At 37.2% G+C, this 25,187-nt stretch overlaps 3 protein-coding genes across 3 annotated transcripts in view; all 3 read right to left on the reverse strand.

Annotated features, from left to right (window-relative positions):
• Positions 1-25,187, reverse strand: part of LOC140157293 (uncharacterized) — a 44,575-nt gene that overhangs the window by 3,043 nt on the left and 16,345 nt on the right. Inside the window, exons 3-5 of the mRNA XM_072180436.1 lie at positions 19,831-19,985; positions 12,761-12,919; positions 7,725-7,880 (exon numbers count right to left, since the gene is read on the reverse strand). The gene's annotated coding sequence lies outside the window, so the exon portion shown is untranslated. The remainder of the gene's footprint in view (positions 1-7,724; positions 7,881-12,760; positions 12,920-19,830; positions 19,986-25,187) is intronic.
• LOC140157291 (uncharacterized) lies at positions 14,649-24,764 on the reverse strand. The gene is made up of 2 exons (XM_072180434.1): positions 23,791-24,764; positions 14,649-15,418 (listed from the first exon to the last, which is right to left on the reverse strand). The coding sequence occupies exons 1-2, from the start codon at positions 24,643-24,645 to the stop codon at positions 15,227-15,229; spliced, it is 1,047 nt and encodes a 348-aa protein (XP_072036535.1). The 5' UTR covers positions 24,646-24,764; the 3' UTR covers positions 14,649-15,226.
• Positions 18,725-19,821, reverse strand: LOC140157292 (uncharacterized). The gene is given in 1 exon segment (XM_072180435.1): positions 18,725-19,821. A coding segment is annotated over 1 exon segment (966 nt). The 5' UTR covers positions 19,731-19,821; the 3' UTR covers positions 18,725-18,764.

The following is a 25,187-nucleotide window of genomic DNA, read 5'->3' on the forward strand; positions in this document are numbered from 1 at the left end:
TTAACTCTCTGATCGTACATGTATTACATGTGGGACGTACAAGATATTTTTTTGCAAGATGAATACCGATATGCACAGTTTATACGTTATTGTTTCAATGATAAATGTACACATGCACGAGATGTACGTGTTAATATAGCCATCATTTGATCAGTGAACTCGGAATAAAACTGTAGAGGTCCGCATTTAACTTTAATTTTTAAAGCACTTCACATGGTATTTTATTACATCATTGGGCATTACAATCATGCAAAAAGTAGAAATTCCAGAAAAATTGAGGGTGTCGCTCTGGACCCAGGGGGGCCACTCATATAAAAAGTTGTAAGCATGTGTGTGAACAAAAACGCGGAATATGGGAGGTTTTTTCTACTGCAACACGGGCCCGCACGGGCCCGTGTTAAGGGTCTCAAAATCATTGATTATAGCAAATAAGGGTGTCATTTTTAACACCATGTGTCCGTGCTAAGGGTATTTAAATCTAATCACATTCCTGTCCCTACAATTGTCATAATAAAATATAGGCCTACTGCCCTAATAATGCAGGCGATAATTATGTTGAATAATGATAACTGAGTAGGCCTAAGCCTACCAAATCCAGTTAGGAAGTATCCAATTAGAGTATAATAATAAAGGAAATAAGAAACCTTGAAAGATAATTTCTTTACTTTTTTTTTCAAAATTGATCATGCACCCTTGCTAAGGGTTGGATTTAATCCACTTGTAACTTTGTCCAAGTTAAGGGTATGGTTAACAAACCATTATCCCTCTTAAGGGTCATTTTGAAGACACAATGGTTGTCCTTGTTCAGGGTGCTTTTCTGAAGTGCATTCACACGCATGCTTACAACTTTTATATATGAGTGGCCCCCCTGGGGCTCTGGAGCGCAAATCACTTTAATATTATGGCTTTCACAATAAGGATCACTACATTCATGAATATCACCAGAGCTAATAAAAGATACTCCACATATAAACTAGTAAAAGACAAGACCTTGAAAGGTGCATACCTGCCAATGAGCACTGCAATAAAATGGTACCATACATACGGACTCTATCCTGTGACTCAATCAAGCAAAATAACTTACAGTATTATTAAAACAAGTCTTGTCTAATTTGGCAATTACTTTTGGTATTAAACAGAAATAAACCAATAGAGATGGTAGTCCTATACCTAAATAGGTCGGACGGCCGAAGATGTGGGAAGTATTAATAGGCATAGTAAATATTAAATTTGTAGACATTGTTTTTTCATTTCCAGCCTATTTTGTAAGTTGACCTCAAATAGCCTTGTGTGACTTTCAACACCACCATTACATTGTGGTTCCCATAGTGCAGCTTGATCAAAGTGTAATATAAAATTGGATCGATTGAGCCCATATTTAGTTGGTCAAGCTGTGATTTTTAGTTTTAAAATATTGGAAAAGTACGTAATACAGTCGAGTCCAATATTTTAAAACTCAAGTCAAGGTCAATAAATATTAGGCGTAAAGAATCCAATTTTTATCATTATGTTTTTAATCCCATATTTTCAATCACTTGGATTCATCAAAACATAACAATGGGTGCAAATGCATTTCAAATAATTTCAGACAAACCCTGTGTCGCTATGAGATGCCCACTTCGCGGTCACATTTAGCCCATTGTGTCCTCCACCCTCGATCCACTTTGGATTTATGCTCTCTTAGTCTTACTGCAAATTACAATTTTGCAACCAATAGCTCAAAAAAGTTGGGTTCTCTGGTCAAAGTTACCTTCTTGGTTTAGCGTGCAATGTAGCTTGCGACACCATCATGGCATCTTTATTGACCCCATCATGTCGTCTTTATTTGCAGGCCTAGTGTTTACAACTCACCAGGCATATCGCTGCTAAACCAAGACTCTGAAAACGGTAACATTTTAAGTAAATATAAAAGATGACAAGAATCTTGGTTTCATTAAGATCTCTTTCGACCCCAGCAGGATATATGAGATCACAGGATCTGTGATGAGATACAACATATTGTATAATATAGACGAATCCAAATACACACATTCCTACACCTGACTAGCAGCCTTTAGTTGGGTCACCGTCGGCTACAATGCATCCAAAATGTGAAATGATTCGCCTTGGCGGAAATTTTAAACTGCATTCCATCACCCGTTTTACACCTTCCGCGAAAACACATAGACAAAAGAAGTTTACAACACAATACAGTTCCAACAGTTGTGCAAATAAAAGCCGCGTTACACCTGGAGAAGGTCGAGGAGGGTTAATAGAATAATACAATAGAGATAATTCCGCAGGCAATCCCGTCGCATCTATTCATAGATGTACAAATGGATGAACAAAATGGCTATGTATGAATAGATGCGACAGGATTACCTCTATTGTATTCTATTAATCCTCCTCATCTTTGCATCTTCTCTAGGTGTTAGGCGGCTTTTATTTGCACAATCGGGTGCTCAAAACCCCAGGTTGGTGCTAGCGGGAAACCAAAGATGGCCGACCAAATCCTGACCATGACTTGGCTCGTTGGATTCGTCTATACAAATAACAATTAACACTGCTGTTCAAAAGTATCTCATTTTGGAAAATGGATCTCATTTTGTAATCATCTCAAATTGAATAGAATTGAGACACAATTTGAGATCAAATATGAGATCCAATTGGAGTGTTAACTTGAGATATAATCCACCAAATTAGTTTTATTGGGTGCTAACTACAGGGTGTCCCAAAAACAGAGGCCCCACATTGCACCCTCTTTTTCTCCTATTTCTGAAAAGTTGATCAAATATATTTTGGTATGTAAAGAAACCTGCAATCGTTAGCTTTAATAAACCAAAACAATTATTTCAATCGGCTCATAACTTTTGAAGATATGTCCTTTTAAAGAAATGTATCCGTTTTTCACTCTGTCCACGGAGGAGGTTTGGCTACTTCAAAGATTGAAAAGTGCATATACCATGCATGAATATAAAACATTCCTCGATGATAACTTTATAAAATAACAACTTCATTTAAGGGAATGGGCTTTACTGGTGGGCTTATGGGTTATGGATTTTGTCAAGTGTCATTAATTTGGGCGAAATTGATGTGGGATGGGACTTCTTTTGCTATACTTGCAATTACTTATGTTTTTCTCGTTACTTGCTTTCTTTTTATTGACAACATAAGTCATTTCTCTTTTTGGAATAAAAGGTAGCCCTGAAAAGGGCTGTTTAGTTTGTCTTTGGATCTTTTGAAGTGAGTTTACTGCTGCTCTGCCCTCTACCTGGTTGCCTCCGTGACGAATACAGGTTTCAGCCCTAGTTCTCATTGCATTAATTGCGTTGCGTACCATCCTTAAGGCCTTGTGCGCCGGATACTCATGTAATGCAGCAGTAATCTGGGTTGCGAAGATGTTTGAAGCTAGCTGGTGATCCTCGCTTATAGTAAATGCTTTCCCAAGACTAATGCTATTATCTATCCTTGTCATTAACCGTGTGCTTCGTTTAAATCTTTGATGTATCCAAACCTCATCCGTGGACAGAGTGAAAAACGGGTACATTTCTTAAAGAGGGCATATCTTCAAAAATTGTGAGTCGATTGAAAGAATTGTTTTGGTTTATTAAAGCTAACGATTCTTTATATACAAAAATATATTTGATCAACGTTTCAGAAATAGGAGAAAAGAGTGCGCAATGTGGGGCCTCTTTTTTTTTGGACACCCTGTATTAAGGTTTGTGAAGTATGTTAATGTATGAAACCAAGTACCCAGTGTCTGGACTTCTCATGGTCAAGTATATTAGGTTCATGGTCTTTTGTAAACAACCAATTCATGCTTCTTGTTCTGTGTCCCCAAACAAGGTCAACCCTCTGATGTTGAATGTATTTTTACATAGACTCTAAATTTAGAGTCTCAGTCTATGATTTTTAGTAAACTATTAGTAACTTCAAAGTTTTTTCAGCTTTTCTCCAGTTTTAACTTAAAAGTTTGAGGGGGGGGGGGGGTAATTGAAAAAAAAATCTTTATCAAATTTGTAGGAAAAAAATAGAGAATGTAATTTTCACTGTTTCAGAAGTAAGTGTTAGCCGAGAATGTGATCATAAATTTAATGTGCACATTCCTACAGAACAGTGGTTTCATTTGACTCTTGAGCACCAACATTGATTGAAAAATATATAATATGTCAGGTAATTTTAAGTGCCAAATAAAAAACAAGTAGGACTAATGCAAAATAATTTGCACAAAACAACAGTATAGGCCTACTAATTTAGCAAACTAAGTTATAGGAATATCCAGCAGGATAGTTGGTTTCAGTTTGTTTGCTAACTACATGTACTAGTATTTAAAAATTAAAAAAATTAAAATAAAAGAGTTTGTAATGAGGAAATAATTCATCACAGAGAAAACTGAAACAAAATCCTGATAATGTGGGATACATAAATCGTCGGGTGCATCACATACTGGTCTATCTTGATTTTTTTACTTTTTTGAGAAAATTGGTATATAGATTTTATTTACGGAGCTCTTCCAACACAACAAATTACAGACTTCAATTTTTCCTAGATAATAAGTTATAAAATGTTACATTTAAACTATCTATGATTTTGACAAAATACGTGTTTCACATACTGATCTATCTCGAAAAAAAACACGCATTTCTAGAAAATCGCAATTGAAAATCTTCGTATTAAGTTTACCTTTCTATAATTTAATTAGATGAAGGATTTTCATGAAAGTGGTTTAAAATTAAAGCATATACTTAACAGATTTATTAAAGTGGAATCTTTAATTATATTTACGTATGTAATATTGCTTAAAACTACACTTAAGTTGTAGTTCTGTATGTAAAATCGTAGATTTCCCGATATCGTATTGAAAGTGCATTACATACTGGTCTATCTCGAGATAGACCAGTATGTGATGCGCCTAAAGTCACGCCATTGTTCGCGAAATCAAGATAGCCCCCAAGATAGACCAGTATGAAATGCACTTTAAATACGATATCGGGAAATTATATATTTTTACATACAGAACTACAACTTTAGTGTAGTTTTAAGCAATATTGCATACGTAATATAATTCAAAATTCCACTTAAATAAATATGTTAAGTATATGCTTTAATTTTAAACCACTTTCATTAAAATCCATAGTCTAATTAAATTATAGACAGGTTAACTTAATACGAAGATTTTCAATTGCGATTTTCTCGAAATGTGTGTTTTTCGAGATAGACCAGTATGTGATACGACCGACGAAAATGTGAAGTATCAATAACATACTGATATAAGTGGTATTGACTTTGTCTTCTTGGCAGAGAAACATGATTAATTTCCAAGCACAAAATTCCCAATGCTACTTAAATTGGAGCCATTAGGAGCTCTGTCAAAATACAATTTTGGTGATCCCCATCCAACTTCTTTGACCATGAGATGACAAACATTTTGTACTAAGCACCAATTGGGTGATAATGGATCTCATATTGGTACTCAAATTCATTCTCAAATTGCATCTCAATTCTATCCAATTTGAGATGATTTTCAAAATGAGATCCATTTTCCAAAATGAGATAGTTCGATCTGTACAACAGTGTAAATAGACAGCTTTTGCAGGGAAAGGTCTTCAACAAAAACATATATTACATGAATATGTAAATCAGTAGGTAAATTACCGGACATCAGTAAAGACAAAAATACAAGATAATAATAATCTTTTCAGTATAATATAAAAAAAAAGTTATTTAAATCTGTGCATAACAATCTAGAACGGTTTTTTCAGCACCTGCATGTTATTACAGTTGAAAAGCTTATTAATTTTGAGTGTGTTGGGATATACTTTCTATAAGATAAAAGAATGTATTTTTCTTTCTCTTTAACAAAGTTGTCGCATTCAAAAAGAAAATGAAATTCATCACCTAAAACGTTTTGTTTACACAAGTGACATGATCTATCAACAATTAACTCATTACTAAATCTTTCAAGATTACAAGGTAATTTTGTGGTTTATACATCTAAATCTAGTTAAATTTATTCTATCACTACTATCAGATCTTCTCTGCTACTATCAAGAAGAATAAAAGGTAAGGTTCTATAAAATGATTGGTTTTGAAAATTCTGTAACAAATCAACAATAATTATTATGAATACTGCCCTGATAATTCTAACATATTGAATCTACTTAATACAAGCGGTACTTAAGTTTAAATATATACACACATTATAATGTTTAAAAAACGTAACTTTTTTGGTGTCCACCAAAAAAGCCTTGTTTCTTCAAAATAATGGACTTTCAAAAGTCCACTTTGAAAAAATATCTTGTTTATACCAATTGTCATATTATGTACACTTTTATGTACCAAATTTTTCTGACAAATTTGAAATTTCACTGATGATTTCTATTTGGTGCGAGTTCCGATGTTCAGTACACTTTTATCTGCAAAGCTTTTCTCGCACAATTCACATTGATAGGTTTTCTCTTCGGTGTGTTCTGATGTGTACTGCAAGTGATCCATTTTAATAGTTGTAAGCACTTATGACAATATTCACACTGAAAAAGTTTCTCTTTTGTGAATTCTGATGTGATTTGTAAGGTCACTGTTTCGGGTAAAGAATTTCTCACAATACTCGCACTGATACGGCGTCTCTTTGGTGTGACTTATAGTATGCCTTTTGAGAGATGCACTTTGTGCAAAGCTCTTCTGACAAAACTCACACTGAAAAGGTTTTTCTTTGGTGTGAGTTCTGATGTGCCTACTAAGGCGACTTTTATCTGCAAAACTTTTCTCGCAGAATTCACATTGATAGGGTTTCTCTTTGGTGTGTTTTCTGATGTGAACCTTGAGTACTGCATTAGTTATAAAACACTTACGACAATATTCACACTGAAAAGGTTTCTCTTTTGTATGAGTTCTGATGTGCTTTTTAAGATCTCCACTTTGTACAAAGCTCTTCTGACAAAACTCACACCGATAAGGTTTTTCTTTGGTGTGAGTTCTGATGTGCCTACTAAGGTCACTTTTACCTGCAAAACTTTTCTCGCAGAATTCACACTGGTAGGGTTTCTCTTTGGAGTGTGTTCTGATGTGCATTGTAAGACTAAAATTGTGTGCAAAATCTTTCCCACAAACCTGACACTGATAAGGTTTTTTTTTGTGTGTATTCTGATGTGCACTTTTAGGCCACTACTTCGGGGGAAACATTTCTCACAATACCCGCACTTATATGGCTTCTCTTTGGTGTGACTTCTTATGTGTACTTTAAGACGTGCCCTATATGTAAAAGTTTTCTGACAATACGTGCATTGATATGGTTTCCATCTGTTGTGACTTTCACACTGATAAGAATTTTCTTTGGTGTCGTGAGTTCTGATTTTGATGTGTCTTAAATATTCACACTGGTACGGTTTTAGTAGAGATCCTACAGAACTTGAAGCAATGTGGTTTGAGGAGTCACAAGTTTCCAATTGGTCCAATGTCAAGTTGTGGATTTTCAAACGCCTTGCACCATTTTTTGCCAAGTTTCTTTGACAATATATGCACCCTTTGCTTTTATGAGCTTGTACATATTTTATCATATGTCTGTCAACGTGAGTTTTCCATCTGTCAAATGAATGAAGATTGATTTTACAAAATTTACAAGAGAATTGGGTACGTATGGCTTCCATTGCTTTGTTTTTTCAACATTCAAAATGGTTGAGATTAACAACATGCATACTCATCAAGCAAAGGCATACAAAGGTATTAATCCAAGTTATTGTGCCCACCTCAAATCAATCACAGCATATCAGGTGTTTACAAGTTGCTCTCCACTCAGTCTGGAGTAGGTGTGTCGGTGGCATTTCTTTCACAATGAATTATAATAGCTGCACTTGGTACCATATTAAACAGACTCAACTGCAGATCACTTGATGTTTGAATATCTGTAATAAAAATAAAAATTTGAATAAAAATGAAATTTTCTGTGGTAGTGGACGAGTCAGAATGATCATCAGGCTACAAGAAAACGGTGGTCTCCAGTCCATTCGTTTCACCCTTCCTGCGCTACTGAAGGGATATGTTCGCTAATTACCCACCTGTGTAATTGCTGCAAGTATGCATAAAATCAAAAATTCCTCACATCATTGAAAACCAGTCAAAACATTTCTGAACGTTTCATCAAAAATCAGTTGACTTTATACGAGGGGGTATCCAAAAGTTTTTGACATCACCAAGAAGTGAAAGAGCTATATCGATGAAATTTTGTCAGTGTAATCACTGGTCCTTATGTACATTATGGTCCAAAAATTGTCTCATAAGTATGTTTACTTTTTTCACAGGTGGCGCTAGATGGGAAGTAGGCGCATCACCCTTTTTGACATGAAAATTATTGGTCAACCCCTTATAGAAAAGCATATAAACTCAATTTTCCCAGAAAAATTTGTGGCCATTTTTTTCAGGGCCTCCCCTTAGGAGGGTCAAAATTTTTCAGGGCCCCCTTTTTGCATCAGGCCCCCCTTACAAGTGTTTGTGAACGGTCCCTAAATTGATAGACAATTTGTTTTTCATATTTCAGCCTTAGTATTTCGGAAGTTGACCTAAAATAGCCTTGACTGACTTTCAACACCACCATTACCAGTGTAGTTCCCATAGTGCAGCTTGGCCCAAGTTTGATATAAAATTGGATCAATTAAGCCCATATGTGACCGTACACGGCGAATCAGCCGTAAATTCCTCCCCCGGTCAATTTTGTTTTATTTCGTGTTAAGAAAATATACATCATAGCTTTAAAATGGTATTTCATTTGACTTCAAACGATATCCAGAAGCAGGGTTATGGTTTGTTAAACTTTGCTCCTTCAACAAAATGGTAGCTTCTTTCGTTTCTACATGTGTCTCTTTTTCCACATTGCTGGCAATAAATATCAAACAGTCATATAATTAGCGGTCATTTCAAATCATCTCGAAGTCAACAAGGTTTAAGAAAGTTCTCTCATTGCTAATTGTTGGTTATACCAGACTCTGAAGATACAAAATACTTTGCCTGGTAACCCACCAAAACAAACTGACCAGTACAGCGCTGTTAAAATTTCTACAGCCATTTAAGGTAGAAGCTTATTATCCACTTCAACAATAGGATTATTGACTGGTGTTTGACTATCAAAATGAGAAAGATGTCGCGCCAGCTTAAGTTACCGATGAATATGATGGGGAACCAAATGATGGATAAAGAGTGCACGACATTAATTATTAAGTCAGAGATAAAACAAATAAGAAAGTTTGTGTCTGACATACATGTCAATCAACTCAGAGAGAGTTTTTTACAGGGCTGTCAACTCTCATGCATTGGCCATGAGTCTCATGCATTGGCCGCGAGTCTCACGCATTGGGTCACTTTCTCACGGTCTTACGCCAAGGTAGTATAATCTCACGCCTAGTAGTAAATATCAAGCAAAAAGCTGGAAAATTAGTAAAATCTCACGATCGTCATGAATAATTTGTTGTTCCTACCCCCTGCTTTTCACATTCTCGAGAGCCGTGGCTCAAGCCTCAAATAATCATGGTTCAAAATGAACATTGAGTCGGCAAGTCCCGCACGCTCTGTCTCACGCCAAATTAAGCAATTCAAAAAAGTTGACAGCCCTGTTTTTAAAAGATTTGTCATGAATTCTGATGATTGAAATTTTTAAATGTAGCAGCTTTTTTGTTGTGTGCTTTGGTTTGTTTTAATTTCATCTTCAACATACAACCATCTCAAAAGTTGGGTCTTATAAGGGCTCAAATTGAAATTCCCTTACACAGGAAGGTGCGCCATCCTGCAGCTTTCCTGTGCTAGCCTTCTTTGTTAAAATCCTGGGCAGGGTGTATCACTGATGCATATAATCCATCCGTTTTATGACCGACCTTTCCTGAGGCGTGCGCTTAGCGAGGGGAATCCTGCCTTCTTTCTGTGTCAAAGCGTGGTAGGGTATTTCAATATGAGCCCTAAGAATACTATTTTGCTGAAGGCACATACCATATATGGCTGAAACTAAAAGGTAGCATTTTACATATGCCTTATAAAGTACCGGCATCATCCACCACCCCCCCCCTCCCCGATTCCTTTTCTCCGATGTAGGCACCAGATGAGTCAACCTCCCTTTTATGTGAGCATCAACCATGCAATCACAGGTTGCATAATGAGTTTACTTGACAGGATCATCAGATTTTTTTAACTTTATTTGGATTCATAACACTTATATTTGTCACTCCAAATGAACAGTGAAGAAACCTCACGGAGGACTAGAATGATTGTGCTCCTTTCCTCTTATTTATTGATTCATTAATTAGTGCTTTTGTGGGACGAGAGCACATCAGACATTTGCATTCTGAATATGAAGAATGTCTTTCTGATTTCAAATAATTTTGATTTGATTTCTTAAAATTTGTGACATAAAAGTTGATATTTTTTCATATTTAAATCCTCAAAGTATTAACCTTTATAAATCTGAAAGTGTACAAAGCTAGAATGAAAAAAACGATCACGATCAAAATGTATATCTTCAATATGAAAGGTTAACATTTTCGATTGATCGACGGCTTTTCATCCCAGCTACGCATACACTTAAAGAACATATTATTAGATTTAGAAAGTTCACTTTATGCGGACTGTTAAATATCAAAATTTAAAATTATCAAATTATTTGAAAAATGTCTGATTGTACTCTCAGTTCCCACAAAAATACTGTGCAAATATTAATATCAGATTCCTTAATGGAACGAATGTGGACATTGTCCTTTTCTTTTGCGAGTGTATTTATCAATTGTATAATTATTGTCATATTATGTACACTTTTATGTACTAAACTTTTATGACAAATGCACTAATGATTTCTATTTGGTGTGAGTTCTGATGTGTTTGTTCAGTACACATCTCCAAAGCTTTTCTCGCACATATGGTTTTTCTTTGGTGTGTGTTCTGATGTGTACTATAAGCAGGGACAGGCGATTTGCGCGGAAAAAAATAGCAAATTGCGCGGAATTGCGCGGAACTTTTTTTTTTCAGTGCAAATCATGTATCCCTAAATTGCGCGGAAAGAAAGTTCCGCGCAAATCGCCTATCCCTGACTATAAGTGCTCCACTAGTTGTAAAACACATGACAATATTCACACTGAAAAGGTTTCTCTTTTGTGCGAGTTCTGATGTGCTTTTTTAAGTCAAGAATTTTGTGTAAATTGTTTCCTACAAATCTGACAATGACAAGGGTTTTCTTTTGTGCGAGTTCTGATATGATTTGTAAGGTCACTGTTTCGGGTAAAGCATTTCTCACAATACTCGCACCGATATGGCTTCTCTTTGCTGTGACTTAAGATATGCGTTTTGAGATAAAAATTTAAAAAAGATCACATTGATAGGGTTTCTCTTTGGTGTGAGTCCTGATGTGAACTTTAAGTACTCCACTAGTTGTAAAATACTTATGACAATATTCATTATTCACACTGACAAAACTCACACTGATAAGGTTTATCTTTGGTGTGAGTTCTGATGTGCCTACTAAGGTCACTTTTACCTACAAAACGTTTCTCACAGAATTCACATTTAATAGGGTTTATGTGTTCTGATGTGCTTTGCAAGACTAGACTTGTGTGCAAAATCTTTCCCATAAATCTCACAGTGATAAGGTTTCTCGCTTGTGTGTGTCCTGATGTGCACTTTAAGGTCATTGCTTGGGTAAAGCATCTCTCACAATACTCGCAACAATATGGCTTCTCTTTGGTGTGACTTCTCAGGTGAACTTTAAGATTAGCCCTATATGAAAAAGCTTTCTGACAATACGTGCATTGATATGGGTTATCTGTACTGTGACTTGTCATATGCCTTTTGAGATCTCCATTTTGCTTAAAGTTCTTTTGACAAAACTCACACTGATAAGGTTGCTCTTTGGTGTGAGTTCGATGTGCCTACTAAGGCCACGCTTATCTGTAAAACGTTTCTCGATAATTCACATTGATAAGGTTTCTCTTTGGTGTGTGTTCTGATGTGTACTTTAAGTGATCCATTAGTTGCAAAACACTTATGACAATAATCGCACCGATATGGCTTCTCTTTGGTGTGAATTCTGATGTGTACTTTGAGATCTCCACTTCGTACAAAGCTCTTCTGACAAACCTGACACTGATAAGGTTTTTCTTTGGTGTGAGTTCTGATGTGCACTTTACGGTCATTGCTTCGGGTAAAGCATTTCTCACAATACTCGCAATGATATGGCTTCTCTTTGGTGTGACTTCTCAGGTGAACTTTAAGATGAGCCCGATATGAAAAAGCTTTCTGACAATACGTGCATTGATATGGATTACCTGTACTGTGACTTATCATATGCCTTTTGAGATCTCCACTTTTTACAAAGCTCTTCTCACAAAATCCGCACTGATAAGAATTTTCTTTGGTGTGAGTTCTGATTCTGATATACTGACACTGGTACGGTTTTAGTAGAGACCCTACAGAACTTGAAGCAATGTGGTTCGAGGAGTCACAAGTTTCCAATTGGTCCAATGTCAAGTTGTGGATTTTCAAATATCTTACACCATTTTTTGCCAAGTTGGTTTGACAATATATGCACCCTTTGCTTTTATGAGCTTGTACATATTTTATCATATGTCTGTCAACGTGAGTTTTCCATCTGTCAAATGAATGAAGATTGATTTTTACAAAATTTACAAGAGAATGGAGTACGTATGGCTTCCATTGCTTTGTTTTTTCAACATTCAAAATGGTTGAGATTAACAACATGCATATTCATCAGGAAAATGCATACAAAGGTATTAATCCAAGTTATTGTGCCCACCTCAAATCAACCACAGCAAATCAGGTATTTACAGACTGCTCTTCACTGAGTCTGAAGTACTACATGTAGGTGTGGTATTTCCTTCACACTGGATTATAAGAGCTGCACTTGGTACCATAACAGGCTCAATTAACTGCAGATCACTTGATGTCTGAATATCTGAAATAAAAATAAAAACGGACTCAAAATGAAATTTACTGTCAGAATGATAGGCTACAAGAAAAGTGGTCTCCAATCCATTTGTTTCACATTTCCTGCGCTACTGAAGGGATATGTTTGCTAAATTACCCACCTGTTTAGCTGTAAGCATGCATAACATCAAGAATTCCTCAGATCACTGTCCTGAAAACCAGTCAAAACCGGGTCAAAACATTTCTGAACGCTTTCATCTACTGAAACGATCGGTTGACTTTATACATATATCATCAGATCATCTTCGGATCAGTATCACTTCCTAGGATCAATATCTCACTGCACTTCAATAACACCAACATGGGTTAAAAAAATTTATGTTTTGACTGCATGGTCTTGAAGTTGTTGATGCTATGTAACTACAGACGACTTGATGAATTTATTCAAGGAGTAACCAGATGAAGATTTATTTTATAACTTTGTACCATGCCTTTTGATTGATGCTCTTAGTCTTAATGCAAATTACAATTTTGCAACCAATAGCTCAAAACAGTTGGGTTCCTGGTCAAAGTTATTTTTCCACAGAGACTTGGTTTAGCGTGCAATGTAGCTTTGCGACACCATCATGGCGTCTTAATTTGCCCTAGTGTTTACAACTCACCAGGCATATCGCTGCTAAACCAAGACTCTGAAAAAGGTAACAATTGAAATGATGAAATTTTGTCAGTGTAATCACTGGTCCTATGTACATTATGATCCAAAAAGGTGGCGCTAGATGGGCAGTAGGCGCATAACCTACAAGATGGTGAAAATTGAGGCACACAGCGTGATTAAGTTCCTGCATTTGAAGGGTTAGGCCTACAATGCTCAGAAAATCTATGATGAAATGAAAGCAATCTACGGTGATGATTGCCCATCATATGGCACTATTGCTTTTTGAACAAGGAATTTCCAAACTGACCACATGTCCCTCACAGATGAGCCAAGAAGTGGATGATGCGGCCACAGAGAAAAAACTCAAGAAAGTGGAGGATCTTATCATGAAAAGGTTATGCGCCTACTTCCCATCTAGCGCCACCTGTGAAGAAAGTAAACATACTCATGAGACTATTTTTGGACCATAAGGCTGCGATCACATAGAAGTATACTGTATACGGTATACGAAATACGCTCATTTGATCAGGCTGAGTTCACATAGTATACTCTTATGTGAACTCAGCCTGATCGAATGAGCAACATAATTCGTATAGCGAATACCGTATAGAGTATACTTCTATGTGATCGCAGCCTTATGTACATAAGGACCAGTGATCACACTGACAAAATTTCATCGGTATAGCTCTATCACTTCTGGGTGATGTCAAAAACCTTTGGATACCCCCTCATATGCCTTGTACGGTACCGGCATCATCCACCTTTTTTCTGAATCCTTTTCTCCGATGTAGGCACGTATCAGATGAATCAGCATGCCTTTTATGTGCTACTAACTAATCACATCTGCGTAGTGAGCACGGTAAGTGAGTTTACTTGACAGGATCACCAGATGTGAAAATGGCTTTTTTTCTAACTTATCACTTAAAATTTCACTCCAAATGAACAGTGAATAAACCTCACGTAAGACTACAATGATTGTGCTCCAGTTATATTCATTAATGGAACTACATCAAGCAAGATGTGGACATTGTCCTGTTCTTTTGTGTGCATATTTATCCATATACATAATCAATGTGTCGTATATTATGTACACTCAATGTACAAAATTTTATGAAAAATTTGAAATTTCAGTGATTTCTATTTGGTGCAAGTTCCGATGTTCAATACACTTTTATCTGCAAAGCTTTTCTCGCAAAATTCATATTGATAGGGTTTTCTTTGGTGTGTATAAGTGATCCATTTTAATAGTTGTAAAGCACTTATGACAATATTCACACTGAAAAAGTTTCTCTTTTGTGAATTCTGATGTGCTTTTTAAGACCAGAATTGTGTGTAAATTGTTTCCCACAAATCTGACACTGGCAAGGTTTTTCTTTTGTGTGTGTTCTGATGTGATTTGTAAAGTCACATTCATTTTCATTCATTCATTCATCTTTATTTCATTCAAATATAAAATATAACAGCACAACAATTAAACACATACATTGAATGAGGAGGTTCTCGGAAGGCCGGATGGCCTGTATTATAAGAACCCCCCCTGTCCTAACAACAACAAAAGTTTCAAAATAACAACAACAAAATATACCTCAAAATGTCACAACCACCCCCCGCCCCCTCATTTACCCTATCACTGTTTAGGGTAAAGAATTTCTCACAATACTCGCACCGATATGGCGTCTCTTAGGTGTGACTCATAATATGCCTTTTGAGAGATACACTTTGTGTAAAGCTCTTCTGACAAACCTCATACCAATAAGGTTTTTCTTTGGTGTGAGTTCTGATGTGCCTACTAAGGCCACTTTTATCTGCAAAACTTTTCTCGCAAAATTCACATTGATAGGGTTTCTCTTTGGTGTGTGTTCTGATGTGAACCTTGAATACTCCATAAGTTATAAAACACTTATGACAATACTTCTTGAAGATATTCATCAGGACTGTTCATGATAAACTGGTATTTGTAATTTCTTACAACTAGTCCAAAAATTTCCACTTACTTGCAGACGTTTGAAAACTGACAGTTTTCTTTATCGATGCTATTGTTGCAATGACGATCTGTGTACAGCTGATGATTTCTGCTGCTTGGCAACGGAGTTGCCAGTTGATTTTCACTTATCAGATCGCCAAAGACGTGACTCAAGTTGTATTGCCCTCGCCTCTGTTCATGGTATTGCCCCGCTTTCTGATGGTGATCGCCTCCTTAATCCATCTCTTATATCTATTACTCTCTTTGCCGACGATCCTAGCCTCCTCCCAATCGATGACATGATTGTTTTCTACTACATGATCGGTGATAGCCGATTTGTGAACAACTGATTGGGATGCTTTTCTGGTGGCTCTGGTTTTTATATTATCACCAATTTTCTCAGCCTCAGTTTTGTGCTCCTCCAAACGTTTGCCAAATTTCCTTCCTGTCTCCCCGATGTATGCCAAATCACAGTTCTTACATGGTATTGAATAGACAACGTCCGTAGAATGATGGGGATCCCGTTTGTCCTTTGGGTGGACAAGGAGGTTGCGCAACGTGCAATGGGGCTTCATCGCGGTGGAGATGTTATAAGATTTGAACACTCTCGAGACACGCTCTGAGACTCCCTCCACATAGGGAATGACAACAAGACCTTTCGACTTAGCGGAATCGTCTTTCTTAGATCTGTCTTTCTTGGGCTTAGGCGTAGCCATCTGGTGTTTCACTTTTTCAATGGTCCAATCTGGGTATCCGCATTTTGGAGAGCCCCTTAATGTGAGTTTCCTCCTCTACCTTGTCTTGCTCTTCAGTGACAATTTTGTTCTTTCTATCGAGAAGGGTACGAACAACACCTAGTTTCTGGTGAAGAGGGTGGTGTTACCTAAAGTTCAAATATTGGTCAGTATGAGTAGCCCTACGGTAAACCAACAACTTAACCGATCCATCATCTCGCCGAACAATCAATGTGTCCAAAAAGGGGATCTTGCCATCCACTTCCTTTTCAAAAGTGAATTTGATAGAGTCGGTGTCGTCAGCTTGGTTCAGGTGGTCAGTGAGGTTGTTCACTTCATCTTTACAAACAATTTCCAAGATATCATCCACATATCTCGTCCATAACTTAGGTTTACATTCCATAGGGGCAGTAGCGATAGCAATATTTTCCAGGTGTTCCATGAAGATATTCGCCGCCAACGGTGAAACAGGGCTACCCATAGCCGCTCCAAAGAGTTGTCTGTAAATCTTCCCCCGGAATGTAAAGTAGGTGGTGGATAGGATGAAATCTAATAATTCTACAACGTCTTCTGTTGACAAATTGAAACCGTTGGATTTGTTGTACTCTTTCAACCAGCCCTCTTTTTGAAGTCTTTCTTTCACAATGTCCAGAACTTTACTGATGGGCGTGCACGTAAACAAAGAAACCACATCGTGGGAGTTTAGTATATCCCCTTCATCAATCACAACTTCCACTAACTCCTCAGCTAAAGACTTGGAGTTTAACACATGGTGAGTAGAATTTCCTACCATGGGGGCCAAGATGTCAGCGAGCCACCTAGAAGATTCATATCCTATGGTAGAGGTATAATCAACAATAGGTCTGAGTGGTGCGTTAGGTTTGTGAATCTTTGGCGTGCAATAGAGTCTGGGGACATTTTCCGCAGTCGGGTACAACTGTTTGTACTTTGCCTTACTGATCTTCTCCTCATTCGTCAATCTAGTCAGTATGGCCACCAGTTTCCTCTTGTACTTTTGCGTGGGGTCAGCCGATAATTCCTCGTACGTTTTCTTATCACTTAACAAGATGTCTACCTTCTCATTATATTCCTGTTTATCCAAAACAACCGTGGCCTTCCCTTATCCATGGGTAAGATGACAATCGAGTCCTCTTTTTAAGTACATTTATAGCTTTTCTTTCATGGATACTCACGTTAGATTTCGGAGGTTTCGATGATCTGAGAGTACTGGCGACTTTGGATCTGAGTTGAACAGCTTCCGGCACGGTAAGTTCTTACATGCTAATTCAGTGGCGAGCACTTAATTCGTCCAGGGCAAACATCTACGGGAGATACGGCATAATTCAGACCTTTCGCAAGCACCTTGGTCTGCGATCATTTAGCTTGTATTTTGATAAGTTGATTACCCACTTTTTCAACTGTGTTCGGTAAGATCTGGTTCCGTGCACTGGTCGGATTTCTGTGTAACTGGCCATTGTTTTGGTTCTTCTCTGCCAAATTCTGCAGCTTGCGACTTGGCGACATTTGGTTTTCACAAGCGTGTTCTCGCGAACTCTCGTAAGATGGGACGAGATTTCACTTTCCAGGGGGGAGTCCGCGGGTATTACAGATTTTAATTCACGTTCGAGAGAAGATTTGTTATCTTTTAAACAATCCAATTTATTGTTGATTACTCTTACTCTTTCGCGTAATAATCCACGATGAGCTTGGTTTATGATGTCCCTGGCTTTCTTGGTGTTGATCGGACACTTAAGTTTGAGGCTAGGAGGCGTGAGGTTTAGATCGCGGCATCTGAGAGTGTAGACAAGATGGTTTCGATGACGGGCAATTTTCTTTTCACAGTTCTCTAAGTCACGAAGATGTTTCACTGTGTTTTTACCATAATCATCACGTAAATTCTTGAAGATATTCATCAGGACTGTTCATGATAAACTGGTATTTGTAATTTCTTACAACTAGTCCAAAAATTTCCACTTACTTGCAGACGTTTCGAAAACTGACAGTTTTCTTTATCGATGCTATTGTTTCCCACGTTTGGAGGAGCACAAAACTGAGGCTGAGAAAATTGGTGATAATATAAAAACCAGAGCCACCAGAAAAGCATCCCAATCAGTTGTTCACAAATCGGCTATCACCGATCATGTAGTAGAAAACAATCATGTCATCGATTGGGAGGAGGCTAGGATCGTCGGCAAAGAGAGTAATAGATATAAGAGATGGATTAAGGAGGCGATCACCATCAGAAAGCGGGGAAATCCCATGAACAGAGACGAGGGGCAATACAACTTGAGTCACGCCTTTGACGATCTGATAAGTGAAAATCAACTGGCAACTCCGTTGCCAAGCAGCAGAAATCATCAGCTGTACACAGATCGTCATTGCAACAATAGCATCGATAAAGAAAACTGTCAGTTTTCGAAACGTCTGCAAGTAAGTGGAAATTTTTGGACTAGTTGTAAGAAATTACAAATACCAACTTATGACAATATTCACACTGAAAAGGTTTCTCTTTTGTATGAGTTCAGATGTGCTTTTTAAGACCAGAATTTTGTGTAAATTGTTTCCCACAAATCTGACACTGATGAGGTTTCTATTTTGTATGTGTTCTGATGTGATTTGTAAGGTCACTGTTTCGGGTAAAGAATTTCTCACAATACTCGCACCGATACGGCGTCTCTTTGGTGTGACTTATAATATGCCTTTTGAGAGATGCATTTTGTGTAAAGCTCTTCTGACAAACCTCACACTGATATGGTTTTTCTTTGGTGTGAGTTCTGATGTGCTTTCTAAGGCCACTTATATCTGCAAAACTTTTCTCGCAGAATTCACATTGATAAGGTTTCTCTTTGGTGTGAGTCCTGATGTGTATTGCAAGATTAGAATATTGTTTAAAATCTTTCCCACAAACCTGACACTCATAAGGTTTTTCTTTTGTGTGTATTCTGATGTGCACTTTTAGGCCACTGCTTCGGGTAAAGCTTTTCTCACAATACTCGCAATGATATGGCTTCTCTTTGGTGTGACTTCTTATGTGTACTTTAAGACCTGCCCTATTTGAAAAAACTTTCTGACAATACGTGCATTGATATGGTTTCCATCTGTCGTGACTTATGATATGCCTTTGGAGATCGCCACTTTTTACAAAGCTCTTCTCACAAAATCCACACTGAAAAGAATTTTCGTGAGTTCTGATTCTGATGTGTCTTAAATACTGCCACTGGTACGGTTTTAGTCGAGATACTACAGAACTTGAAGCATTGTGGTTCGAGAAGTCACAAGTTTCCAATTGGTCCAATGTCAAGTTGTGGATTTTCAAATGCCTTACACCATTTTTTGCCAAGTTTCTTTGACAATATATGCACCCTTTGCTTTTATGAGCTTGTACATATTTCATCATATGTCTGTCAACGTGAATTTTCCATCTGTCAAATGAATGAAGATTGATTGTACAAAATTTACAAGAGAATGGAGTACGTATGGCTTCCATTGCTTTGTTTTTTCAACATTCAAAATGGTTGAGATTAACAAACATGCGTACTCATCAGGAAAAGGCATACAAAGGTATTAATCCAAGTTATTGTGCCCACCTCAAATCAATCACAGCAAATCAGGTGGTTACAAGTTGCTCTCCACTGAATCTGAAGTACTAGGTGTGGCTGTGGCATTTCCTTCACACTGGATTATAATAGCTGCACTTGGTACCATAACAGGCTCAACTGCAGATCACTTGATGTCTGAATATCTGAAATAAAAATAAAAATTTGAATAAAAATGAAATTTACTGTGTTAGAGGTGGTGCAATAATTATGTGTACCCCGGGTGGTGAATTATGGGGGGGCAAAGATTTTTGGCAGGCCAAAAGGGGGGGCAAGCATTTTTGGCAGGTCGGAAGGGGTGGTCAAGCGTTTTTTGGCAGGTCGAAAGGGGGGGTCAAGCGATTTTTGGCACAGATATTTTTGGCACCGTTTCTATATTATGCCCTAAAAAGGTGTAGGAAAACGTTCAAATGTGCAAAATTTTCTTCTCGCTGCGCTCGCATTACAAGATAAGACAATATAAGGTTTTAAATTTGGGTTCACCAAAATCTTGCATGTGCAAGGGGGGGGGGGGGCAAAAATTTTTGGGCACATCAAAAAAAGGGGGGAGGTAAAGGTTTTTTGGCACATCAAAAGGGGGGGCAAAGATTTTAAAAATGCAAAGGGGGGTGCAAGCATTTTTCGGCAGACCATTTTGAGAATTCACCACTCGGGGTGCACATAATTATTGCACCACCCCTTAGTGAAGGAGTCGGAATGATAGACCACAAGAAAACAGTTGTCTCCAGTTCATTGTTTCACCCTTCCTGCGCTACTGAGGGGCTGTGCAATACTTATGAGCCCCCTCGGCCCACCAAAAATCGCTTGCCCCCCCCCCCCTCTTGCAACGCCAAAAATTCTTTCCCCCCCTTGTGCATGCCAAATTTTGGAGATTCCAATTTTCAAATCTTAAATGGTTCATACATATTGCGAGCGCAGCGAGCAGGAAAATTTGCATAGATATAAGCATTTCTGTAATGTTAAGCCTTTTTAGGGCGTTTTATTTAAAAGGCGCCCCATGAATGTGTGCCGAAAATTGCTTGCCCCTCTCGGCTCGCCAAAATTGCTTGCCCCCCCCTTCGCTCGCCAAAATTTCTTCCCCCAAATTTTACCTTCCACCAGGGCTCATATGTTTGCTGTAAGCATGCATAACATCAAGAATTCCTCACATCACTGAAAACCAGTCAAAACATTTCTGAACGTACGTTTCATCTACTGAAAACGATCCGTTGACTTTATACATGTATCGTCAGATCATCTTCAGATCAGTATCACTTCCTTGGATCAATATCTCACTGCACTTCAATAACACCAACATGGGTTAAAGTCAACCAATGGTTGATGAAACATCCAGAAATTATGTACGTTTTTACTGCATATGGATGATGAACTACAGACTTTATGAATTTTATATTCAAGGAGTAACCAGATGGTTCAAGATGAGGATTTTATAACTTTGTACCTTGCCTTAACTTGTAGTACCGTACATTGAAACACTTTCGCAGAGGACCACATGGTTAGCACATCAAACAAAAGCCATGTCATTACAGACATATCTTAGGTCCTGTATAAACAGCATGGATGTATTATGGACCCAAAAATGTTATTTACATGTATTTTGCCTTAGAGAATTGAAATCCAAAATGCAGTCTTCCGGGGCATTCTCTCCATTGAAATGATGTTCTAGCAATAAGTGATTTGCATATGGATTCCTATATTTAAATGTTTGTTTTCACTGATCACATTGTCCCCTTTTTAATTGCGACCCAAACAAATGAGGTAACAAAGAAAATTGAATTTATTCCAGCGCCTACAATGTGTGTATTAATTAACTCTCTGATCGTACATGTATGTATTACATGTGGGACGTAAAAGATGCAAAATGAATACCGATATGCACAGTTCATATGTTATTGTTTCAATGATACATGTACACATGGGCTCACACGCACGAGATGTGTTATAGCCATCATTTGATCAGTGAACTCGGAATAAAACTGTTGAGATCCGTATTTAACTTTAATTAATAAAGCACTTCACATGGTATTTTATTACATCATTGGGCATTACAATCATGCAAAAAGTAGAAATTCCAGAAAAATTGAGGGTGTCGCTCTGGAGCGCAAATCACTTATTTAATATGGCTTTAAGTTCACAATAAGGATCACTACAATATGAATATATCACCAGAGCTAATAAAAGACACTCCACATAAAAACTAGTAAAAGACAAGACCTGCCAATGAGCACTGCAATAAAATGATACCATACATACAGACTCTTATCCTGTGACTCAATCACACTTAAAGGAGTATTTCGTGATCCTAACATCCTCTTTTTATGACATTTTTCAGTACATATCCACCAAAAAAGCATATTCCCAAAATTTCATTTGATTCCGATATTGCGTTTGCGAGTTATACATGATTATGTGTATTACACTGCTCCATAGACAATATACGTTGTAAAATTCAAATTTCACAATATCTTTGCTAAACTAATTAATCTGCAAGAAATATTTTGTACATAAACATTATGTAGCCAGAGGTTTCCAGTGATATAAAAATCTCAACTTTTTTGAGAAAAGTGGGGGATGATGCTGTGGATCATTTAAATGCCCCTTTAAATAACTTACAGTATTATTAAAACAAGTCTTGTCTAATTTGGCAATTACTTTTGGTATTAAACAGAAATAAACCAATAGAGATGGTAGTCATATACCTAAATAGGTCGGACAGCCGAAGATGTGGGAAGTAAGGTGTAGTAAATATTAAATTTGTAGACATTTTTTTTTCATTTTCAGCCTATTTTGTAAGCTATAGTTGACCTCAAATAGCCTTGTGTGACTTTCAACATCACCATTACAATGTGGTTCCCATAGTGCAGCTTGATCAAAGTGTAATATAAAATTGGATCGATTGAGCCCATATTTAGTTGGTCAAGCTGTGATTTTTAGTTTTAAAATATTGGAAGAGTCATACAGTACATAGAGTCCAATATTTCAAAACTCAAGGCGAGACCAATAATTATTAGGCGTAAAGAATCCAATTTTTACCATTATGTTTTGAATCCCATATTTTCACACACTTGGATTCATCAAAACATAATAATGGGTGCAAATGCATTTCAAATAATTTTAGACAAACCCTGTGTCGCTATGAGATGCCCACTTCGCGGTCACATTTCACACATTGTGTCCCCCACGGGAAAAGGCGGTCTTAACAGCACTACATAAGCGTCACCTCCAAAGTGGGAGTGCCCCCCCCCCCATTTCAGCACATCACATTAAATCTCCCATTGGGCGCCCCATTCCTTTTTTAAAGGAATTTTTATTTACCTGCGTAGTGAGCATGGTAAGTGAGTTTACTTGACAGGATCACCAGATGTGAAAATGGCTTTTTTTTCTAACTTATCACGTATCCAGTTATATTTATTATATTCATTAATGGAACTATATCAAGCAAGATGTGGACATTGTCCTTTTCTTTTGTGTGCATATTTATCAATATATATAATCATTGTGTCATATTATGTACACTTTTATGTACAAAACTTTGGATAAATTTGAAATTTCACTAATGATTACTATTTGGTGCGAGTTCCGATGTTCAGTACACTTTTATCTGTAAAGCTTTTCTCACACAATTCACATTGATAGGTTTCTCTTTGGTGTGTGTTCTGTCTAATGTGTACTGCAAGTGATCCATTTTAATAGTTGTAAGCACTTATGACAATATTCACACTGAAAAAGTTTCACTGTTTCGGGTAAAGAATTTCTCACAATACTCGCGTCTCTTTGGTTTGACTTATGATATGCCTTTTAAGAGATACACTTTGTGCAATGCTCTTCTGACAAAACTCACACTGATAAGGTTTTTTTTTGGTGCGAATTCTGATGTGCCTACTAAGGCGACTTTTATCTGCAAAACTTTTCTCGCAGAATTCACATTGATGTGTGTGTTCTGATGTGAACCTTGAGTACTCCACTAGTTGTGAAACACTTATGACAATATTCACACTGAAAAGGTTTCTCTTTTGTATGAGTTCTGGTGTGCTCTTTAAGATTAGAATTTTGAATAAATTGTTTACAACAAATCTGACACCGATAAGGTGTTTCTTTTGTGTGTGTTCTGATGTGATATGTAAGGTCTCTACTTCGGGTAAAACATTTCTCACAATTCTCGCACTGATATGGCTTCTCTTTGGTGTGAATTCTGATGTGTACTTTGAGATCGCCACTTTGTACAAAGCTCTTCTGACAAACCTCACACTGATACGGTTTTTCGTTACTGTGAGTTCTGATGTGCCTACTATGGCCACTTTTATCTGCAAAAGTTTTCTCGCAGAATTCACATTGATAGGGTTTCTCTTTGGTGTGTATTCTGATGTGAACTGTAAGTGATGCACTAGTTGTAAAACACTTTTGACAATATTCACACTGAAAAGGTTTCTCTTTTGTGTGAGTTCTGATGTGCTTTTTAAGACTAGAATTTTGTGTAAATTGTTTCCAACAAGTCTGACACTGATAAGGTTTTTCTTTTGTGTGTGTTCTGATGTGATTTGTAAGGTCACTGTTTTGGGTAAAGAATTTCTCACAATACTCGCACCGATATGGCGTCTCTTTAGTGTGACTCATAATATGCCTTTTGAGAGATACACTTTGTGCAAAGTTTCTTCTGACAAAACTCACACTGATAAGGTTTTTCTTTGGTGTGAGTTCTGATGTGCCTACTAAGGCCACTTTTATCTGCAAAACTTTTCTCGCAAAATTCACATTGATAGGGTTTCTCTTTGGTGTGTGTTCTGATGTGAACTTTGAGTACTCCATTAGTTATAAAACACTTATGACAATATTCACACTGAAAAGGTTTCTCTTTTGTATGAGTTCTGATGTGCTTTTTAAGACTAGAATTTTGTGCAAATTGGTTCCCACAAATCTGACACTGATAAGGTTTTTCTTTTGTGTGTGTCCTGATGTGATTTGTAAGGTCACTGTTTCGGGGAAAGAATTTCTCACAATACTCGCACCGATACGGTGTCTCTTTGGTGTGACTTATAATATGCCTTTTGAGAGATACACTTTGTGCAAAGCTCTTCTGACAAAACTCACACTGATAAGGTTTTTCTTTGGTGTGAGTTCTGATATGCCTACTAAGGCTACTTGTATCCGCAAAACTTTTCTCGCATAATTCACATTGATAAGGTTTCTCTTTGGTGTGAGTCCTGATGTGTATTGCAAGATTAGAATTTTGTATAAAACGTTTGCAACAAATCTGACACTGATAAGGCTTTTCTTTTGTGTGTATTCTGATGTGCACTTTTAGCGCATTGCTTCGGGTAAAGCATTTCGCACAATACCCGCACTGATAT

This window comes from Amphiura filiformis, chromosome 7, assembly GCF_039555335.1.
Source record: "Amphiura filiformis chromosome 7, Afil_fr2py, whole genome shotgun sequence".
In the NCBI taxonomy this organism is placed as follows: domain Eukaryota; kingdom Metazoa; phylum Echinodermata; class Ophiuroidea; order Amphilepidida; family Amphiuridae; genus Amphiura; species Amphiura filiformis.